The sequence below is a fragment of the Melitaea cinxia genome, chromosome 25 (assembly GCF_905220565.1).
Source record: "Melitaea cinxia chromosome 25, ilMelCinx1.1, whole genome shotgun sequence".
NCBI lineage: Eukaryota > Metazoa > Arthropoda > Insecta > Lepidoptera > Nymphalidae > Melitaea > Melitaea cinxia.
Genome location: NC_059418.1, coordinates 7,895,821 through 7,915,232, shown reverse-complemented (window position 1 = coordinate 7,915,232; position 19,412 = coordinate 7,895,821). Strand labels below are relative to the sequence as shown.

At 43.7% G+C, this 19,412-nt stretch overlaps 1 protein-coding gene across 1 annotated transcript in view; it reads right to left on the bottom strand.

Moving 5' to 3' along the window:
- LOC123666097 (endoribonuclease Dcr-1) overlaps nucleotides 1-19,412 on the bottom strand; it is a 70,107-nt gene that overhangs the window by 17,070 nt on the left and 33,625 nt on the right. Inside the window, exons 22-37 of the mRNA XM_045600303.1 lie at nucleotides 14,826-14,964; nucleotides 13,466-13,521; nucleotides 12,107-12,272; nucleotides 11,488-11,605; nucleotides 10,567-10,666; nucleotides 10,076-10,164; nucleotides 9,523-9,689; nucleotides 8,999-9,143; nucleotides 8,088-8,473; nucleotides 6,586-6,738; nucleotides 6,084-6,221; nucleotides 4,917-5,007; nucleotides 4,144-4,337; nucleotides 2,612-2,743; nucleotides 1,101-1,188; nucleotides 374-517 (exon numbers count right to left, since the gene is read on the bottom strand). Coding sequence (XP_045456259.1) covers nucleotides 374-517; nucleotides 1,101-1,188; nucleotides 2,612-2,743; nucleotides 4,144-4,337; nucleotides 4,917-5,007; nucleotides 6,084-6,221; nucleotides 6,586-6,738; nucleotides 8,088-8,473; nucleotides 8,999-9,143; nucleotides 9,523-9,689; nucleotides 10,076-10,164; nucleotides 10,567-10,666; nucleotides 11,488-11,605; nucleotides 12,107-12,272; nucleotides 13,466-13,521; nucleotides 14,826-14,964 — 2,306 coding nt within the window. The remainder of the gene's footprint in view (nucleotides 1-373; nucleotides 518-1,100; nucleotides 1,189-2,611; nucleotides 2,744-4,143; nucleotides 4,338-4,916; nucleotides 5,008-6,083; nucleotides 6,222-6,585; nucleotides 6,739-8,087; nucleotides 8,474-8,998; nucleotides 9,144-9,522; nucleotides 9,690-10,075; nucleotides 10,165-10,566; nucleotides 10,667-11,487; nucleotides 11,606-12,106; nucleotides 12,273-13,465; nucleotides 13,522-14,825; nucleotides 14,965-19,412) is intronic.

Sequence of the window (19,412 nt, the reverse complement as noted above, 5' to 3'; positions counted from 1 at the left end):
ACACCCAGTAAAAAGTTACGAGGCAAAACATGAAACATCCTCCTTATTTTGAAGTGGTAATACAACTCCTATACAAATCAATTTAACTAATACAATAAACGCTCCAGCCTGTAATATCCCACTGCTGGGCATAGGCGCCTCCCCATGTGGTAGAAGGATCAGAGCTTAATCCACCGCGCTGCTCCAATGCGGGTTGGCGGATATATTCCCTAGAATGAGTAACTATCGCTATCAGAAGTAAATGAAACAACCGGAAACGAGGGTTTAACGTGCTCTCCGAGGCACGTAATATAATAACTATCTGTAAATATTTAGTGCTTGAGTTATGAATTGTAAATATGTATAACAAAAAAAATAAAAAAAATGAACTCACCAAGAATAGCGTCGCCGAGGAATTCCAATCTTTGATAGCAGTCTGTCAGTCTGTTTTTCTGGTGGGAGGCGTGCGTCAAAGCTTGGAGTAGGAGAGATCTGTCTCGGAAACGGTACTGGAGCGTTCGTTCTAGGGCGTCGTAACCTGAAAAGATTTTATTTTTAAAGTAAAACTTCGATACAACGCTCAACTTGGGGAGTATACTGCTGAATGCTCGACGAGAGCGTTACGAAAAGTGTGATCGGGCGAGGCGAACGGAAGTTTAGAGGACAAGCGTTCTGTCCAATTTACGGTAAGCGGTTACCATAGCCCGCTACACCAGGACCCTACCACCGACCCTGTCCATCAGCTCTCTACCATACTCAGACAGAAACACAACACTGCTTAAGAGCAGTAATTCACTTGACTCTGGTCTTCTGCAGGAAAGATGAAGCAGCTCAAGTACTTCCCAAGTTTGTCCAGATTTTCAGCAAGAAATTTCCTTCCATATCATACGATATTAAACTATTGTATATCTTCAATGTTTCATCATCATCATTTCAGCCTATCACAGTCCACCGCTGGACACAGGCCTCCGCAGGTTCACGCCAAAAATAGCGCGAACTCATGTGTGTTGCTATAGTCACCACGCTGGGCAGGCGGGTTGGTGACCGCAAGGCTGGCTTTGTCGCACCGAAGACGCTATTAACCGTCTTCGGCCTGTGTATTTCAAATCTTCAATGCTTACCAGAAAGCATTTGCTCCAGTTCTCCCTCGGGGTCTTCGATGTATCTCAATAAAGGTGATGGAGGCGCTTTCAGCTCACCGAAGATAGTCTGTAACAAATACAAATGGTCAATTTAATTACGAGAATTATCTTTTTTACAAGATTTTATTTAACTATGGATGTATGTTTGTTGAGGTGAAATCTTGCAACTCAATTTTGAAACAGAATTGAATATCTTCAAGCAATTGATCTGAAGTTTTGTATACACGTTCAATTTGGGTGTCAATGCGTGGTTAACTTTGTGACGTCATTCTAAATCCAACATGGCGGCATATCCAAGTTGGTTGACTAGTTGTCTAAACTTTTAATTTATTAAAGTGCAATTTTTATCGTATCGCACCAAAAGTTTTCGTTTATCTATCGCATGTCGCTTGTCGCAAGTGTTCCGCGTTATTTGTGTCTTTTGATCTGTGTAGTAACGTAAATGTTTTTAACCTCCGACGCAAAAAGAGGGGTGTTATAAGTTTAACGTGTCTTTGTATCTGTGTATCTGGCTGTGGTATCGTAGCTCCCAAACGGACGAATGCGACGCGACGATGCTTGGAAAATAAAAATATTTGAACTTACATAATATATGTGACGATAATAATTATAATAGGTTTAGAATGTTATTTGTTAGTTTTTAGAGTTTATTTTTTGTGTTGGTGGGTTTTAAAATTTTTAATTTTACTTTTATATACACTAAAAGTTTCACTTGCATCGTGGTTTCATAAAACCACAATTTTTTTTAACTATAGTTTTACGAATGAAACTTTTATATTGTCAGGTAGTGTAATGAAGACCCGACTGGGGTAGCATTTCGAGCTTGCATAAGATCACAGTTAAATAATACTATTTTCAAGCAGTGTTGTGTTCCTGTTGTGTTTGTGAGTAAGGTGATTAGATCTCTAGGGAGGTAGGCAACGCTTGGTTTCTGGTGTTGCAGACATGTATAGGCTACGCCGGGCTCCGGCCACATATACACATATATACACATATACACACATATACACATATATACACATATATACACATATACACACATATATATACATATACACACATATACACACGTATACACACGTATACACACATATATACACACATATATACACATATATACACACATATATACACATATATACACACATATACACACATATACACACATATATATACACACATATATATACACACATATATATACACACATATATATACACCCACCTGCCGCCAGCGCCCGCGGCGGCGCGCGGGCCGCAGCGCGCCCACGGCGCGGCCGGGCCAGCCCCAGTCCGCCGGGCTCCGGCCACATACACACATATATATACACACATATATATACACCCACCTGCCGCCAGCGCCCGCGGCGGCGCGCGGGCCGCAGCGCGCCCACGGCGCGGCCGGGCCAGCCCCAGTCCGCCGGGCTCCGGCCACATATATACACACACATATATACACACATATATATACACACATATATATACACCCACCTGCCGCCAGCGCCCGTGGCGGCGCGCGGGCCGCAGCGCGCCCACGGCGCGGCCGGGCCAGCCCCAGTCCGCCGGCGGCGCGCCGGGCTCGTCCTCCTCCGAGCCGGACGACTCCGACCGCGCGCGCCGCTCCTACAGGTTACCGTAGCTTGTATTATTCTGATCAATGATGAGTAATACAACTTGAGTAGACGAAAAAATAAGAAAATGTTTGCTCGCAAACGAAAAAAAAACCGACTTCAATTACATCGACGAGTAATACAACACAGATCGACGAAAAAATAGTCAAGTAACAACGCATTATCAAAGATTACTCAAAAAGTAGTTATCAGATCTCGATGAAATTTAAATGTGACTACATGATAATCATCGGCTTTCGATTAAATTAAAAATCATTAAAATCGGTACACCTAATAAAAAGTTATTGCGAATTTTCAAGAAGTTCCCTCGATTTCTCTGAGATCCCATCATCAGATCCTGGTTTCCTTATCATGGTACTAAACTAAGAATATCTTCTTTCCAACAAAAAAAAAATTATCAAAATCGGTACACCTAGTAAAAAGTTATTGCGGATTTTCAAGAGTTTCCCTCGATTTCTCTAGGATCCCTAAAATTGGGATATCTCCTTTCCAACAAAAAAAGAATTATCAAAATCGATACATCCAGTAGAAAGTTATGCGGTATAATACAACGTAGGTCGACGAAAAAAGCGTCAAGTAAAAACGCATTATTAGATATAGCTCGAAAAGTAGTTGTTAGATCTCAAATAAATTTAAATGGGACCAATTGGCACACACCACCTTTCGATTATAAGAAAATTTGTCGAAATCGGTCCACCCAGTCAAAAGTTCTGATGTAACATACATAAAAAAAAAAAAAAAAAGAAAATACAGTCGAATTGAGAACCTCCTCCTTTTTTGGAAGTCGGTTAAAAAAGCACTAGTCGTCTCTAAGATTTTCGAAAGTTCCTCCTCGATTTCTCTGGGGTGCCATCATCAGATCCTGGTTTCCTTATCATGGTATCACCCTTGGCATATCTCCTTTCTAACAAAAAAAGAATCATCAAAATCGGTTCATAAACGACGAGGTTATCCGCGAACACACATTTAAAAAAACATTCGAGTTGAGAAACCTCCTCCTTTTTTTAAGTCGGTTAAAAATAGTTAAATAAATACGATTTATTAGATATATCATAACTCAAAGAGTACTCGTCAAATATCAAGCAAATTTAAATATAAACAATAATGAGTTACAAGTGCAGATAAAAAAATAATAAAACACTTAATTGTACACCAAAAACAGAAATAATACATAGCAAAGAAAAAAAGATTTTAACAATATATCGATATGTACAGATTAATAAGAGCTACCCTCCTTTGAAGTGACGAAGTATTCAATGGTCATTAAATATCTATATGCATAAGATAAATAAAAAATTTGACCACCTTTGTACGACTTTCTTAGTATATGTATATCAATTTTTACTGCATTTTTTTATGGTATACAATAATAATAATTATTAATATTATTACGAAACTCACTCTACTCTCCCGTTCTGTCTCCATCTTAGCTCTGCGGACGTAGGGGTGGTCGTCGGACAGCGGTAAGTCATGTCGGGGTAAAACCCTGATACCCAGCCACGACATGAAGAGAAGGGCGCCCCGAGGGCCACATTCTAACAAATATGCGCCTATCAGCGCTTCTACACAGTCGGCTATTGATTTATCTGGAAAAAGTTAAAAAAAAATGTTTGGAATAAAACTTCTCTACGCACTCTTGATTTAGGGAGTAAGCTGGTGAATGCGTGACGAGAGCGTTACGAAAATTGTAATCGAGCGAGGCGAACGGAAGTTGGGAGAGAGATATAAGTTAGTGAGGATAGAAACATCAGGTAATAATCATCAGGTAAATAAACATCAGGTAATATTAACATAAGGTAATATTAACATCAGGCAATATTAACATCAGGCAATATTAACATCAGGAAATATTAACATCAGGTAATATTAACATCAGGTAAGTCAGTGCAAGTATGACTATGGCACAACAAAGGCCTTATAAACTTCACTGAAAAATCAATTGCAAATTACTTACAAAAAAAATTTAATGCAAACTTTATATTTTTTTCAAGTTTAATAAATAAAATTGGAGTGTCTGTTTGTAACATTAAAATAACCGCCTCTTACTAAATTCATGTGTATGTATCAATAACTATTTTGTTAAATTCCTCGCAGACGAAGTCGCGGGCACAGCTAGTTGTTTAATTTAATTATACTTTTAAATTTTAATTCATTGTATAAAATACCTGGTATGCTGTGCTGGGTGATGAGGTTATACGGTATGAAACATCCCGAGCTGTCCACTGGAACGTCTGTCGGTGGTTCTTTTGTATCATCCTGTACAAACAAAGCTTATAAAAAAAATTCATCATCATTACAGCCTATACAGTCCACTGCTGGACATAGGCCTCCACAAGTTTACGCCAAAAATAACGTGAACTCATGTGTTTTGCCCATAATCACCACGCTGGGCAGGCGGGTTGGTGACCGCAGTACTGGCTTTGTCGCACCGAAGACGCTGCTGCCCGTCTTCGGCCTGTGTATTTCAAAGCCAGCAGTTGGATAAAAAAAATTGCTTCACTCATATATAAAGCTCGCTCGCTTCAGCCTGTAATATCCCACTACTGGGCATACGCCTCTTTCCCCATGTAGGAGAAGGATCAGAGCTTAATCCACCACGTTACTCTACTGCGTCGTCTTGTCGTTTTGAAAAAAGGCCAGGTCAAGAGTACCCTAAACTGAAGAGCATGTATGGAGGGAATAATGAAAGTGGACGAAACGAAACAAGTATGTCACTACAGAAAAGAGGCGTGATTATATGTATGTATGCTCTATTGGGGGTTGGCAGATATATTCCCTATTATGAGTAACGATCGCTATCAAGTGTACATGATAACAACCGGGGCCGACGGCTTAACATGCTTTCCGAGGCACGGTGGGGAGACCCACAAGGACTGCAAATCTGCATGGCCTACAAATGTTCGTGTCATGTGCTGGGGGATTGAACCCGTAACCGCCAGCGCAACAGCCACAAAGCAGTGCTGTGACCGTTGCGCCAACGCGGCATCAAAGTTCGTTCGTACTAAGCTATAAATTTTACAAATTATGAAACTTAGCGGATGAAATACTTCAAATAAAAATCCCACTTAAAAGTATGCTTATAACTCGTTTGATCATCATTCAAACGTAACTTGGGTATTGGATTTCAGACAGGATTTCAAGCTCAATGTTGTGTTCCTGTTGGTGAGTATGGTGACTAGAGCTCCTGGGGGGTATTGGGGGGTAAGGTCGGCAACGTGCTTGCGATGCTTCTGCTGGCGCCTATAAGCAACGGTAATCGTTTACCACCAAGTGAGCCGTACGTTTGTTTGTCGACCAAGTTGTATAAAAAAAAGTTATAATAAAAGTCTTACAGTGGCAGTGTGCTGTAATGTGGGTGGTGGTTGGTGACAAGGTGGCAGCCAGTTGTCGTGGGGTTCGAATTTGGACGCGATCATTCTCGCGCCTAGGCGTTTGTTTCGACCTAGCCTGTAGAGGTTTAGGTTAGAGACCTGGAAAGGAAATATTAATTATTGCCAGGTTGTTTCAATGTTTAGAACCAATTTTCATTTTTCCAACATCTATGGAGTCCATTGCTGGACATAGGCCGTCACAAGTTCGCGCCAAAAATGGCGTGAACTCATGTTTGTTGCCCATAGTCACCGCGCTGGGCAGGCGGACGGGCATTTTGATACATATATATAGAAATAATACATATATTACACACATACATTACATACATAGATTACATACAGACCCCGGAGCAGGAGGCAGGGCCACTTCAAACTGCGCCAACGGGCTAGTCAATACATATATTTACTATATGGATAAACTATGATACTATGATAAGAAAAAAAAAACAATCAAAAATCGAACCTGTTTACTCCTCATGTGAGACAGCTTTCCTTCATGGACGGCGGGGTGAGCGCAGTACAAATACGCTGTTATAGCGAATTTCAAGAAACTATCACCGATCGTCTCTAACCTCTCGAGGTTTATACCGTCGTTCGCGTTCGACATTGTCAGCGCCTGAAATATAAATTTTAAAATCAAAAATTATGTTTGCAGGCAAACGAAGAAAAACCGACTTTAATTATATCGACAAGTAATACAACGTAGGTAGACGAAAAAATAGTCGAGTAAATACGCATTATCAAAGATTACTCCTAAAGTTTTAATCAGATCTCGATGAAATTTAAATGTGATCATATGATAAACATCGGTTTTCGATTAAGTTAAAAATCATCAAAATCGGTACACCCAGTAAAAAGTTATGCGGATTTTCGAGACTTTCCCTCCATTTCTCTGGGATCCCATCATCAGATCCTGGTTTCCTTATCATGGTACCAAACTAGGGATATCTCCTTTCCAACAAAAAAGAATTATCAAAATCTGTTCATAAAAGACTGAGTTATCGTCGATAATACATTTAAAAAAAAATACATATGTATACGGTCTAATTGAGTAACCTCCTCCTTTTTTTGAAGTAGGTTAAAAAATTAATTTAGTTCCTGATCAAAATATGGAGCAGCCCGACCGGGGTAGTACCTCGACCTTACAGAACATCACAGCTAAATAATACTGTTTTCTGGGTCTCCAACTATCAACGTACCGAGTTTCATTACAATCGATCGAGTAGCTTTTCAATCAAAGTGTAACAAACGTTCATCCACACAAACTAAAGTTAATAATATTGGTTCTGAACGTACGTATACAGATTTCAGCTATTAATTTTTTGCTAATGTTGGCATAGTGGTCCAAATTCGACCATAATTAATTTAAATTATAAGATTGAAGATTATTAAGGTTCTGTTGTCAAAGACTATACTTCTATAATAATAAACAAAAGGGTGTATATGCATGTGTGTGTCGAGTGATTGCGCGTGTAATGTTTTTTTTTTTTTATTGATTTAATGTTTTTTTTTACGCATAATTTTAGAAAAATAGTAGCAATATGTAAGTGTGTGTAATTTCATAGTCCTCCGTCTGCGCAATTTTTATAAAAAGTGGTACGAAGTTTCTGCTTCACGTATTAATATATAGATTTATATAGATAACTTTACATATACAGTGTTAGGGGCTAAAAAGATAATGTTCGGCTTCACCAGTTATTGACAAAGTTTATTCGGCAGATAATTTACGATTACACTTTGACAGCAGGAATTATAACAGGGCATTGGGACCTGTTTTCACCTCAATCAATCAAATCTCAAACAAGTTTTAGGTTCACAATTCCGATTAGAAATATCTCATAAATACAGTGGAATTCGATGGTGATCCTTTTTCACCGAAAACTTATCTATTGAATACCGTCATCCGTCAAATAGCTTGCGGTGAAACAGGTCCTGATGCTAATAAAAACAACAATAATAACTCACCTGTAAAATAACGCTAGGACTCGGCCCTGGATGTCCCTCCAAATTCGGTTGATAGTCAAAATCGAACTCCTTTCCATTCTGACCCTTACCATCTAAGTAATACGGTTTAAAATCACTGTTTTCGCCCCACGAATTTACTATTTTCTCATACTTTTCCTTCGAATCGAAACCAACATTAGCCACTTTCTCATTAACATAATCCGGCGAGTCTATATCTATATCTTTCATAGAAAAACAATTCAAATTCTTTATATCCTCTTTCGAAAGATTCTCTTTTAGTTTTGCAAGTAACTTTCTTTTATTCCTTTCAATCGATTCCAGTGTTATCTGACCATTGTCCAGTTCTAAACCGTCACCAAATGGAAATATTTCATCGAATATTTGTTCTCTCGATTTACCGTCGTTAATTTGACTGTTTAGGCTGTATTTGCTGTCTTTAGGCGTTATTTTATCCACATTATCAGTACTAGATACGTTTTTAGTATTACTAACTTCTACAACGTCTTTTTGTTGACTTAATGACACTTGCTGTTCATTAGCATTATCTGTGATAACATTTTCAATTTTACCACTGACATCATCTGTACTTAATTCATCTTTAGTTTTTACATTTTCAGTAACTTCGATAAAATCTATATTCTTTTCAACACAAACTTCATCTTGCTTGTCACAAATACCTATTTCAGTAGTACTACTTATTTCACATTCAGTACTAGCAATATCTTCGACATTGACCTCCGTTACTTTACTCTCTACTACAATTCCCGCACCTTCTAAATTATCATCATCTTTAAGATGCATTTCGCTAGTTCCACTATTCAAATCAATATTACTTATTCTTTCCGTTACAGCTTCGACATCATCACTAACAGATACTTCTTTATCTTTCAAAGATTCGCTTTCAACATTACCTTTCTCTTTTTTCAATATCTTATCTATGTCTCTAGCGGGTTCGGGTAGGAGATCTTCTATTTTTTTATCTTTTGGTATTAATAGACCATTTTCGATTATATCTTTTTTGTGTCTCTCGACGGACTCGCGGAATTTCGCCACGTACTGAAAGAAAATTATTAGATAGGCTATAGTTTCTCTCAGTAAATGGAATACCAAAAACAAAATTGTTCAATTCGAATCAGTACTTCCTTTGATTAAGGCGGTTAAACAAAACAAAAAAAAAACTTTATAGCTTTACTAGCTGACCCCGCAAACGTTGCTTTGTCATATGTATGCCCCTTAGGACTTGGGAGTATAAAAATAGATGTTGGCCGATTCTCAGACCTATCCGATATGCACACTAAATTTCATAAAAATCTCTCCAGCCGATTTAGAGGAGTATTGTAACTAACATTGTGAGACGAGAATTTTATATAAATAAGACAATATTAGCACAGATTAACAAAACTGCACCATACCAACACAACATCTACATACTGACCTCATCCGGCGGCTTCCCTTCCTTCAAAATACTCTTAAACAGCTCCAGATCCCTGTCATCATCAAGTTTATCCGGTTGAGGGGCGGGCGCTATGGGCTTACGTCGCTCTAAATCCACGGCTTCCGCTTCGTGAGCCGTCTTGTATTCTATACGAACACCCATTGCAGCTGGAATATAAATAATTGCTATAAATATGGAGCAGCGAGACTGGGAAAGTACCTTCACGTGTATCTACCGACCGCTCGATTCCTGCTCGGAGTGGATATTTGTATTAGTCCTTGTGGGTCTCCCCACCGTGCCTCGGAGAGCACGTAAAGCCGTTGGTCACGGTTGTTTTCATGTACACCTGATAGCGATCGTTACTCATAGTAGGGAATATATCTGCCAACCCACATTTGAGCACCGTGATTAAGCTCTGATCCTTCTCGTACATAGGGAAAGAGGCACATGCCCAGCAGTGGAACACACTTGCTGAAGCGTGATAAATTATTACATTAATTAAAATGAATACTTTAATATTGAGATTTTCATAATGTTCTTAATACCAACTCACCGTTAGAGTTTCGATTTCTAAAGAACCCGCCGTGGTCTGTGTCATCGTCGCTACCATCGGTCATATCAGAGTCGTCAGTGTCGAAGTCACTGGAACATTAATTATTATTTTTTTTTTTTTTTTTATATATACACAATACCGGTCAGACATATCAGGTCATACACGGTCGTCTGTTCCTAAAGTAAGCAACTTAATGCTTGCGTTATAGGTAACAACCGACTGGTATAGCTACATTTTTTTTTTCGATAAACATACTTATAAATAATACATATATAAATAAATATTTATATTACACCCAGACTCGTGGTGGGAATCGAACCCACAACCCTCGGAGTAGAAAGCAGGGTCACTACAAACTGCGCCAACGGGCTACTAATTACACAGCTATATGTATATACAATCTTGTAGAGCCCTTTTCACATATATCTCGGGTCATTTACCATACTACTAGTGCTGTAACAATATATTATTTCTTGGAAAGTATCACTCACCTCGACATGTAGGAACAATCGCTGTCCGCCATTGAAAACGCCCTGCTCGGATTGAATTGACTCTTCGGTTTCTCGATTGGCTCTGACCAGTTGGCTCCACCTTTCATTTGTAAAATATATAATTTAAACACGCATTTATCATTCATAAAATTTTTCAATTAATTTTAAATTAATTTCGCATTCAACGTAGGTAGACGAAAAATAGTCAAGTAACTACGCGTTATCGAAGATTACTCAAAAAGTAGATCTCGATAAAATTTATATGTGACCACATGATAAACATCAGCTTTCGATTAAATTAAAAATTATCAAAATCGGTACACCCAGTAAAAAGTTATTGCAGATTTTTGAGAGTTTCTCTCGATTTCTCTGGGATCCCATCATCAGATCCTGGTTTCCTTATCACGGTACCAAACTAAGGATATCCCCTTTCCAACAAAAAAAGAATTATCAAAATCAGTACATCCAGTAGAAAGTTATGCGGTATAATACAACGTAGGTCGACAAAAAAAGCGTCAAGTAAAAACGCATTATTAGATATAACTCGAAAAGTAGTTGTTAGATCTCAAATGAATTTAAATGGGACCAATTGGCACACACCACCTTTCGATTAAAACAAAATTTGTTGAAATCGGTCTACCCGGTCAAAAGTTCTGATGTAACATATATTAAAAAAAAAATACAGTCGAATTGAGAACCTCCTCCTTTTTTGGAAGTCGGTTAAAAAAGCTTTGCTGTCCAAACGCTACAGATGGTTCAATACGACGAGGCGTTGGCGCAGCGGTCACGAGGACCGGCTGTCGCGCTGGCGGTCGCGATTTCGATCCCCGCTCATGACAGACATTTGTATTGTTTCCAGACCCTCGACACAGGAGGGAATCTTACTGGGGCCGTTGTGTGAAGCGTTGATTTAATACTCACCAGAGGAAGAAGTACAGAAGGTGAGGTTAGGCGGTAGCGGTTCCATGAACTCGTCGAATTCCTCGTCATTGGGTATGGAGGAAGCCATGTCGTTGCTCCACGTACCGATCTCAAACCCCTGGAGACAACAAAGTCAGACTGACGGTAATGGTAAATAGAGATGGGGCACAGCAAGATTTATGACGATTCGAAGGTGCTTTTGAAGCCCATTTGAATAAAGCCTCGAGTACCGACCATACAGAAGATCACAGCTAAATAATACTGCTATCAAGCAGTGTTGTGGTCCTGTTGGTGAGTAAGGTGACCAGAGCTCCTGGAGGGATTAGGGGTGGGGTCGGGAACGCGCTTGCGATGCTTCTGGTATTGCAGGCGTCTATGGGCTACGGTAATCGCTTACCATCAGGCGAGCCGTACGTTGTACCACCGTATGTCGTTTTCCAACCTAGTTATGTAAGTAAATAAAAACTCTATAAGCTTACTTCCCCACTCAAACTTCGTACTTCCCCAGTCAGACCGTTCCAGATTTCGAGCAGGATATTTCAATGTTTTGCAGATAAGTCGGCGTTTAATACTATCTAGCACAATATTATAGAACAAGACTTTGCTGATAATTACTTACGCTTTCCGCGTCTTCTTTCTCTTGCAGAATATCGTTAATCGTCTTCTCTTTAACTTCCGTCTTCTCATTATCTTCGTCTTCGGGGTCTTCTTTTCCCTCAGTGTCTTTTTTACCTCCCGTTCCCTCTTTATCCTCAACTTCGCTTTGTTCGTCATTATCTTTAACTCTATTTAAGACAAAGAATATATCGTTCGATACTAAAATATTCCAGATAATCAAAAACTCATCTAAATATTTATAAAATCACTAGCTGACGTGACGTTGACGACACGACGTGAACTTTGTCTTGCCGCTAAACGCTATCTAAAAATAGGGGTTGGTGGTAGACGGGTGAAAATTTAGAGTTATATGTATTTTTCAACGCCAAATCATAATAAAATAAAAAATTAATAAATTATCTCAAAATTAAAAAAAAATTTGAGTGGACTATCCTTAACATTTAGGGGGATGAAAAGTAGATGTTGTTCGATTCTCAGACTTACCCAATATGCACAAAAAATTTCATGAGAATCGGTCGAGCCGTTTCGGAGGAGTTTAACTACAAACACCGCGACACGAGAATTTTATATATTAGATTATTTTCAAGGGGAAACTTGGAACTCGATACGTAAATAGTTCAAGACTTGGATTAACAAATAAAGAACACCTTCGAATCGTCATTTTACAAAATAATAATCATATTTTTTTTTATTTAATTAATTTTAATAAACACAATCGGCAGTTCTTTTAAAGACCTATTATTCATTGTAAATTTATCGATAACTCGCAAGAAACAGAGTCATAAACTCACATATACCCACTACTTTAAACGGTCTAAAACTATGAGATTAGTGACAATTTTATATTTCATTATTAAAAAAAAAACGCACGACTAGAGTTTACTCCATCAGAGTGCCTAGTGCGAGTTTCGTTTAATCCGTCTCGCAATAACGGGCGTAAATTTTAACTTCATTTTGTATGGGAAATTCGGCATTTCAACCTAGTTCGCGCGTTTGCCGCTAGATGGCTCTGTATCGATTGTATCGTATACTATTCCTTATCGTGTAGGCTGCACTGTTCAAATTCCCATGCAAAATTAATCTTAACGTATAAACGCGTTTCTGTCATGTTTCTGTGAATAAAACTCGCACTAGGCACTCAGATTGACTGTCTAAATAGGCACAAAAAAGGCTTATTAGTCTAAGAAGAATATTAATACCATATCAAATGGTAAATAAACGAATCAAATAACGATAGATGGCGTTACGAGAAACGTAACGAGGTCATTCGTTCGGTAGATTCTACTCGTCATATTTTTTTTCATACCGGGGGCCTTACATGAAAATCGATGCTTAAGGAGTAGACACCAACAACACTTACTTTGTTTCATTTTTGTCATCTTTTTTCGCATCTCCCTTTTCATCTGCGTTTAGTACCTGTTAATAAAGAAACGATACTTTTAACCGACTTCCAAGAAAGGAGGAGATTCTCAATTCGACTGTATTTTTTTTTTTTTTTTTTATTTATTTATGTTACATCAGAACTTTTGACTGGGTGGAGCGATTTCGACAAATTTTCTTTTAATCGAAAGGTGGTGTGTGCCAATTGGTCCCATTTAAATTTATTTGAGATCTAACAACTACTTTTCGAGCTATATCTAATAATGCGTTTTTACTTGACGCTTTTTTCTTCGACCTACGTTTTATTTATACCACATAACTTTCTACTGGATATACCGATTTTGATAATTCTTTTTTTGTTGGAAAGGAGATATCCCAAGTTTAGTACCACGATAAGGAAACCAGGATCTGATGATGGGATCTCAGAGAAATTGATGGAAATTCTTGAAAATCCGCAATAACTTTTTACTGGGTGTACCGATTTTGATAATTCGTTTTTTGTTGGAAAGGGGATATCCCTGGTTTGGTACCATGATAAGAAAACCAGCATCTGATTATGGGATCCCAGAGAAATCGAGGGAACTTCTTGAAAATCCGCAATAACTTTTTACTGGGTGTACCGATTATGATAATTCTTTTTTTGTTGGAAAGAAGATAACCCTAGTTTAGTACCATGATAAGGAAACTAGGATCTGATGATGGGATCTCAGAAAAATCGAAGGAAACTCTTGAAAATCTGCAATAACTTTTTACTGCGTGTACCGATTTTAATAATTTTTAATTTAATCGAAAGCTGATGTTTGTCATGTGGTCACATATAAATTTTATTGAGATCTGATAACTACTTTTTGAGTAATCTTTGATAACGCGCACTTACTTGAGTATTTTTTCGTAGATCTACGTTGTACTACTCGTCGATGTAATTGAAGTCGGTTTTTTTTCGTTTTTCGCGAACAAACACAATTATTTAAATATAATTAATGACATACAAGTTAACATAAATAATAATGAACAAATGATGTAGTGTTGTGAATTCGTCTAAAATATTGCTTTCTATGTGGTTGCGGCTTCGATTACCGATCCGAACACTGCCCCGATCGGGTTTTGATCATCTGGATCTATCGATATAGACTGGGTGTATTTTTGTTGGATCTCCTAACAGTCTATTTTAGATACACCTGATAGCGTTAGTTACTCGAGGGTTAAGTTATCCCTTTCTTATATGGCGAAAAAGTATTTGCCCAGCAGTGGGACGTTACAGACAGACTCCGCATTTAACATGTAACATCCCACGGCTGGGTATAGGCCTCTTTCCCCATGTAGGAACCACTTCCCCTCACCTCAGCGAGACTCCAACCGAAGTCGAGCGGAGGCCACCGGAAGCCCGGACACGTGTCGTCGTCGATCCGGGGAATCCCCAGCCCGACGTCAATCGCCACCGCGCGACGGATCTCATCCGCTATGAGGAGAGCGTTTATTCTGGAACAGATAACAGATGTGAAAACTTCATGGTAGATAATAAATATAAATAAATAAATTTTGCTCTATATATTTATTGTCATTGATTGTCTCCATTTAGTTAAAACATATTATACGCGTGAAGCGTTTTTATATCTGAGGTAGGCCACAGAAGGAAATTTCCTGCTCAAAGGAGCAGCCCGACTGAGCAAGTACCTCGATCTTACAGAAGGTCACAGCTAAATAATACTGCTCTCATGCAGTGTTATGTTCCTGTGATGAGTAAGATGACTAGAGCTTATATATATATATATATATACATTTACGAACGCCAACAGGCTAGTTAGGCCACCTAGAGCATTTATTTCAGCCACTTTATTTATACGACAAGGTCGGCTAACAATATAATAAAGAATACTCAAACAATAATTATTTTTAATTTATAGACAGTCTAAAACACATTTATTTCTAGTCGAGGCGGTCACACGTACACCACCGATCGATTTCAGGTGAAGTCTAGCTGAGGTTGGGTGTGGGGCTACGTTTGTGTGTATGTGTGAGTTCGCGCAACTGTGTGAGCTAGGATACAATATATATGTGTGTCGTGAGTCGCCTCACTATGTCTCTTAAAGCATGTAAAAATAGTAGTTTTTGTCTATTTATAATTAATTTTTCCCCCTTAATTTGTGCACACCTTAACCGCTGCTACTGTATCGTGTCCAGTACCCAAAGGTTATCTGGAGGAAATTGCTATTTAGCGAGAAGTTCGTCTTTGTACATCTTCTATTGTATCTTTCTTTATATGTGTTTGTATTTCAGTGTACATTAAGAATAAATGAAATAAAGATAGTGTTAGTTACTCGCGCATTAAGCTATGCCTTTCCTATATGGCGGCAAAGTATATACACTCGGACCCATATCGATTTCAGCCTGTAACATCCCACAGCTGGGCACAGATCTCTTTCGCCACGTATAAGGATTGGAGCTTGATAATTAACTGAGGTAGGGCACAGCAGGAATTTCCTGCTCAAAATCTGGAGCAGCCCGACTGGGGTAGTACCTCGACCTTACAGAAGACCACAGCAAAATAATACTGTTTTCAAGCATTATTGTGTTCCTGTTGGTGAGCAAGGTGACCGGAGCTCCTGGGGGGATTGGGGATTGGGTCGGCAACGCGCTTGCGATGCTTCTGGTGTTGCAGGCGTCTATGGCGCTACGGTAATCGCTTACCGGTGAGCCGTACGCTCGTTTGCCGACCTAGTGACATAAAATCCTCCCGCTGCCATGTCGGGCACGCCCCCCCGCACCTGTAGAGCACGCAGGGCAGCGCCACGGTGGCGAACCAGAGCGGCGCGGCGAAGGGGTGCACGCGGCACAGCTCCGGCACCAGGATCTGCTTCTGGTCCAGGCGGTCTCGCTTAGTGACATAAACCCGCCCCCCCCCTCACCTGTAGAGCACGCAGGGCAGCGCCACGGTGGCGAACCAGAGCGGCGCGGCGAAGGGGTGCACGCGGCACCGCTCCGGCACCAGGATCTGCTTCTGGTCCAGGCGGTCTCGCTTAGTGACATAAACCCGCCCCCCCCTCACCTGTAGAGCACGCAGGGCAGCGCCACGGTGGCGAACCAGAGCGGCGCGGCGAAGGGGTGCACGCGGCACAGCTCCGGCACCAGGATCTGCTTCTGGTCCAGGCGGTCTCGCTTAGTGACATAAACCCGCCCCCCCCTCACCTGTAGAGCACGCAGGGCAGCGCCACGGTGGCGAACCAGAGCGGCGCGGCGAAGGGGTGCACGCGGCACAGCTCCGGCACCAGGATCTGCTTCTGGTCCAGGCGGTCTCGCTTAGTGACATAAACCCGCCCCCCCCTCACCTGTAGAGCACGCAGGGCAGCGCCACGGTGGCGAACCAGAGCGGCGCGGCGAAGGGGTGCACGCGGCACAGCTCCGGCACCAGGATCTGCTTCTGGTCCAGGCGGTCTCGCTTAGTGACATAAACCCGCCCCCCCCTCACCTGTAGAGCACGCAGGGCAGCGCCACGGTGGCGAACCAGAGCGGCGCGGCGAAGGGGTGCACGCGGCACAGCTCCGGCACCAGGATCTGCTTCTGGTCCAGGCGGTCTCGCTTAGTGACATAAACCCGCCCCCCCCTCACCTGTAGAGCACGCAGGGCAGCGCCACGGTGGCGAACCAGAGCGGCGCGGCGAAGGGGTGCACGCGGCACAGCTCCGGCACCAGGATCTGCTTCTGGTCCAGGCGGTCTCGCTTAGTGACATAAACCCGCCCCCCCCTCACCTGTAGAGCACGCAGGGCAGCGCCACGGTGGCGAACCAGAGCGGCGCGGCGAAGGGGTGCACGCGGCACAGCTCCGGCACCAGGATCTGCTTCTGGTCCAGGCGGTCTCGCTTAGTGACATAAACCCGCCCCCCCCTCACCTGTAGAGCACGCAGGGCAGCGCCACGGTGGCGAACCAGAGCGGCGCGGCGAAGGGGTGCACGCGGCACAGCTCCGGCACCAGGATCTGCTTCTGGTCCAGGCGGTCTCGCTTAGTGACATAAACCCGCCCCCCCCTCACCTGTAGAGCACGCAGGGCAGCGCCACGGTGGCGAACCAGAGCGGCGCGGCGAAGGGGTGCACGCGGCACAGCTCCGGCACCAGGATCTGCTTCTGGTCCAGGCGGTCTCGCTTAGTGACATAAACCCGCCCCCCCCTCACCTGTAGAGCACGCAGGGCAGCGCCACGGTGGCGAACCAGAGCGGCGCGGCGAAGGGGTGCACGCGGCACAGCTCCGGCACCAGGATCTGCTTCTGGTCCAGGCGGTCTCGCTTAGTGACATAAACCCGCCCCCCCCTCACCTGTAGAGCACGCAGGGCAGCGCCACGGTGGCGAACCAGAGCGGCGCGGCGAAGGGGTGCACGCGGCACAGCTCCGGCACCAGGATCTGCTTCTGGTCCAGGCGGTCTCGCTTAGTGACATAAACCCGCCCCCCCCCTCACCTGTAGAGCACGCAGGGCAGCGCCACGGTGGCGAACCAGAGCGGCGCGGCGAAGGGGTGCACGCGGCACAGCTCCGGCACCAGGATCTGCTTCTGGTCCAGGCGGTCTCGCTTAGTGACATAAACCCGCCCCCCCCTCACCTGTAGAGCACGCAGGGCAGCGCCACGGTGGCGAACCAGAGCGGCGCGGCGAAGGGGTGCACGCGGCACAGCTCCGGCACCAGGATCTGCTTCTGGTCCAGGCGGTCTCGCTTAGTGACATAAACCCGCCCCCCCCTCACCTGTAGAGCACGCAGGGCAGCGCCACGGTGGCGAACCAGAGCGGCGCGGCGAAGGGGTGCACGCGGCACAGCTCCGGCACCAGGATCTGCTTCTGGTCCAGGCGGTCTCGCTTAGTGACATAAACCCGCCCCCCCCTCACCTGTAGAGCACGCAGGGCAGCGCCACGGTGGCGAACCAGAGCGGCGCGGCGAAGGGGTGCACGCGGCACAGCTCCGGCACCAGGATCTGCTTCTGGTCCAGGCGGTCTCGCTTAGTGACATAAACCCGCCCCCCCCTCACCTGTAGAGCACGCAGGGCAGCGCCACGGTGGCGAACCAGAGCGGCGCGGCGAAGGGGTGCACGCGGCACAGCTCCGGCACCAGGATCTGCTTCTGGTCCAGGCGGTCTCGCTTAGTGACATAAACCCGCCCCCCCCTCACCTGTAGAGCACGCAGGGCAGCGCCACGGTGGCGAACCAGAGCGGCGCGGCGAAGGGGTGCACGCGGCACAGCTCCGGCACCAGGATCTGCTTCTGGTCCAGGCGGTCTCGCTTAGTGATATAAACCCGCCCCCCCCTCACCTGTAGAGCACGCAGGGCAGCGCCACGGTGGCGAACCAGAGCGGCGCGGCGAAGGGGTGCACGCGGCACAGCTCCGGCACCAGGATCTGCTTCTGGTCCAGGCGGTCTCGCTTAGTGACATAAACCCGCCCCCCCCTCACCTGTAGAGCACGCAGGGCAGCGCCACGGTGGCGAACCAGAGCGGCGCGGCGAAGGGGTGCACGCGGCACAGCTCCGGCACCAGGATCTGCTTCTGGTCCAGGCGGTCTCGCTTAGTGACATAAACCCGCCCCCCCCTCACCTGTAGAGCACGCAGGGCAGCGCCACGGTGGCGAACCAGAGCGGCGCGGCGAAGGGGTGCACGCGGCACAGCTCCGGCACCAGGATCTGCTTCTGGTCCAGGCGGTCTCGCTTAGTGACATAAACCCGCCCCCCCCTCACCTGTAGAGCACGCAGGGCAGCGCCACGGTGGCGAACCAGAGCGGCGCGGCGAAGGGGTGCACGCGGCACAGCTCCGGCACCAGGATCTGCTTCTGGTCCAGGCGGTCTCGCTTAGTGACATAAACCCGCCCCCCCCTCACCTGTAGAGCACGCAGGGCAGCGCCACGGTGGCGAACCAGAGCGGCGCGGCGAAGGGGTGCACGCGGCACAGCTCCGGCAC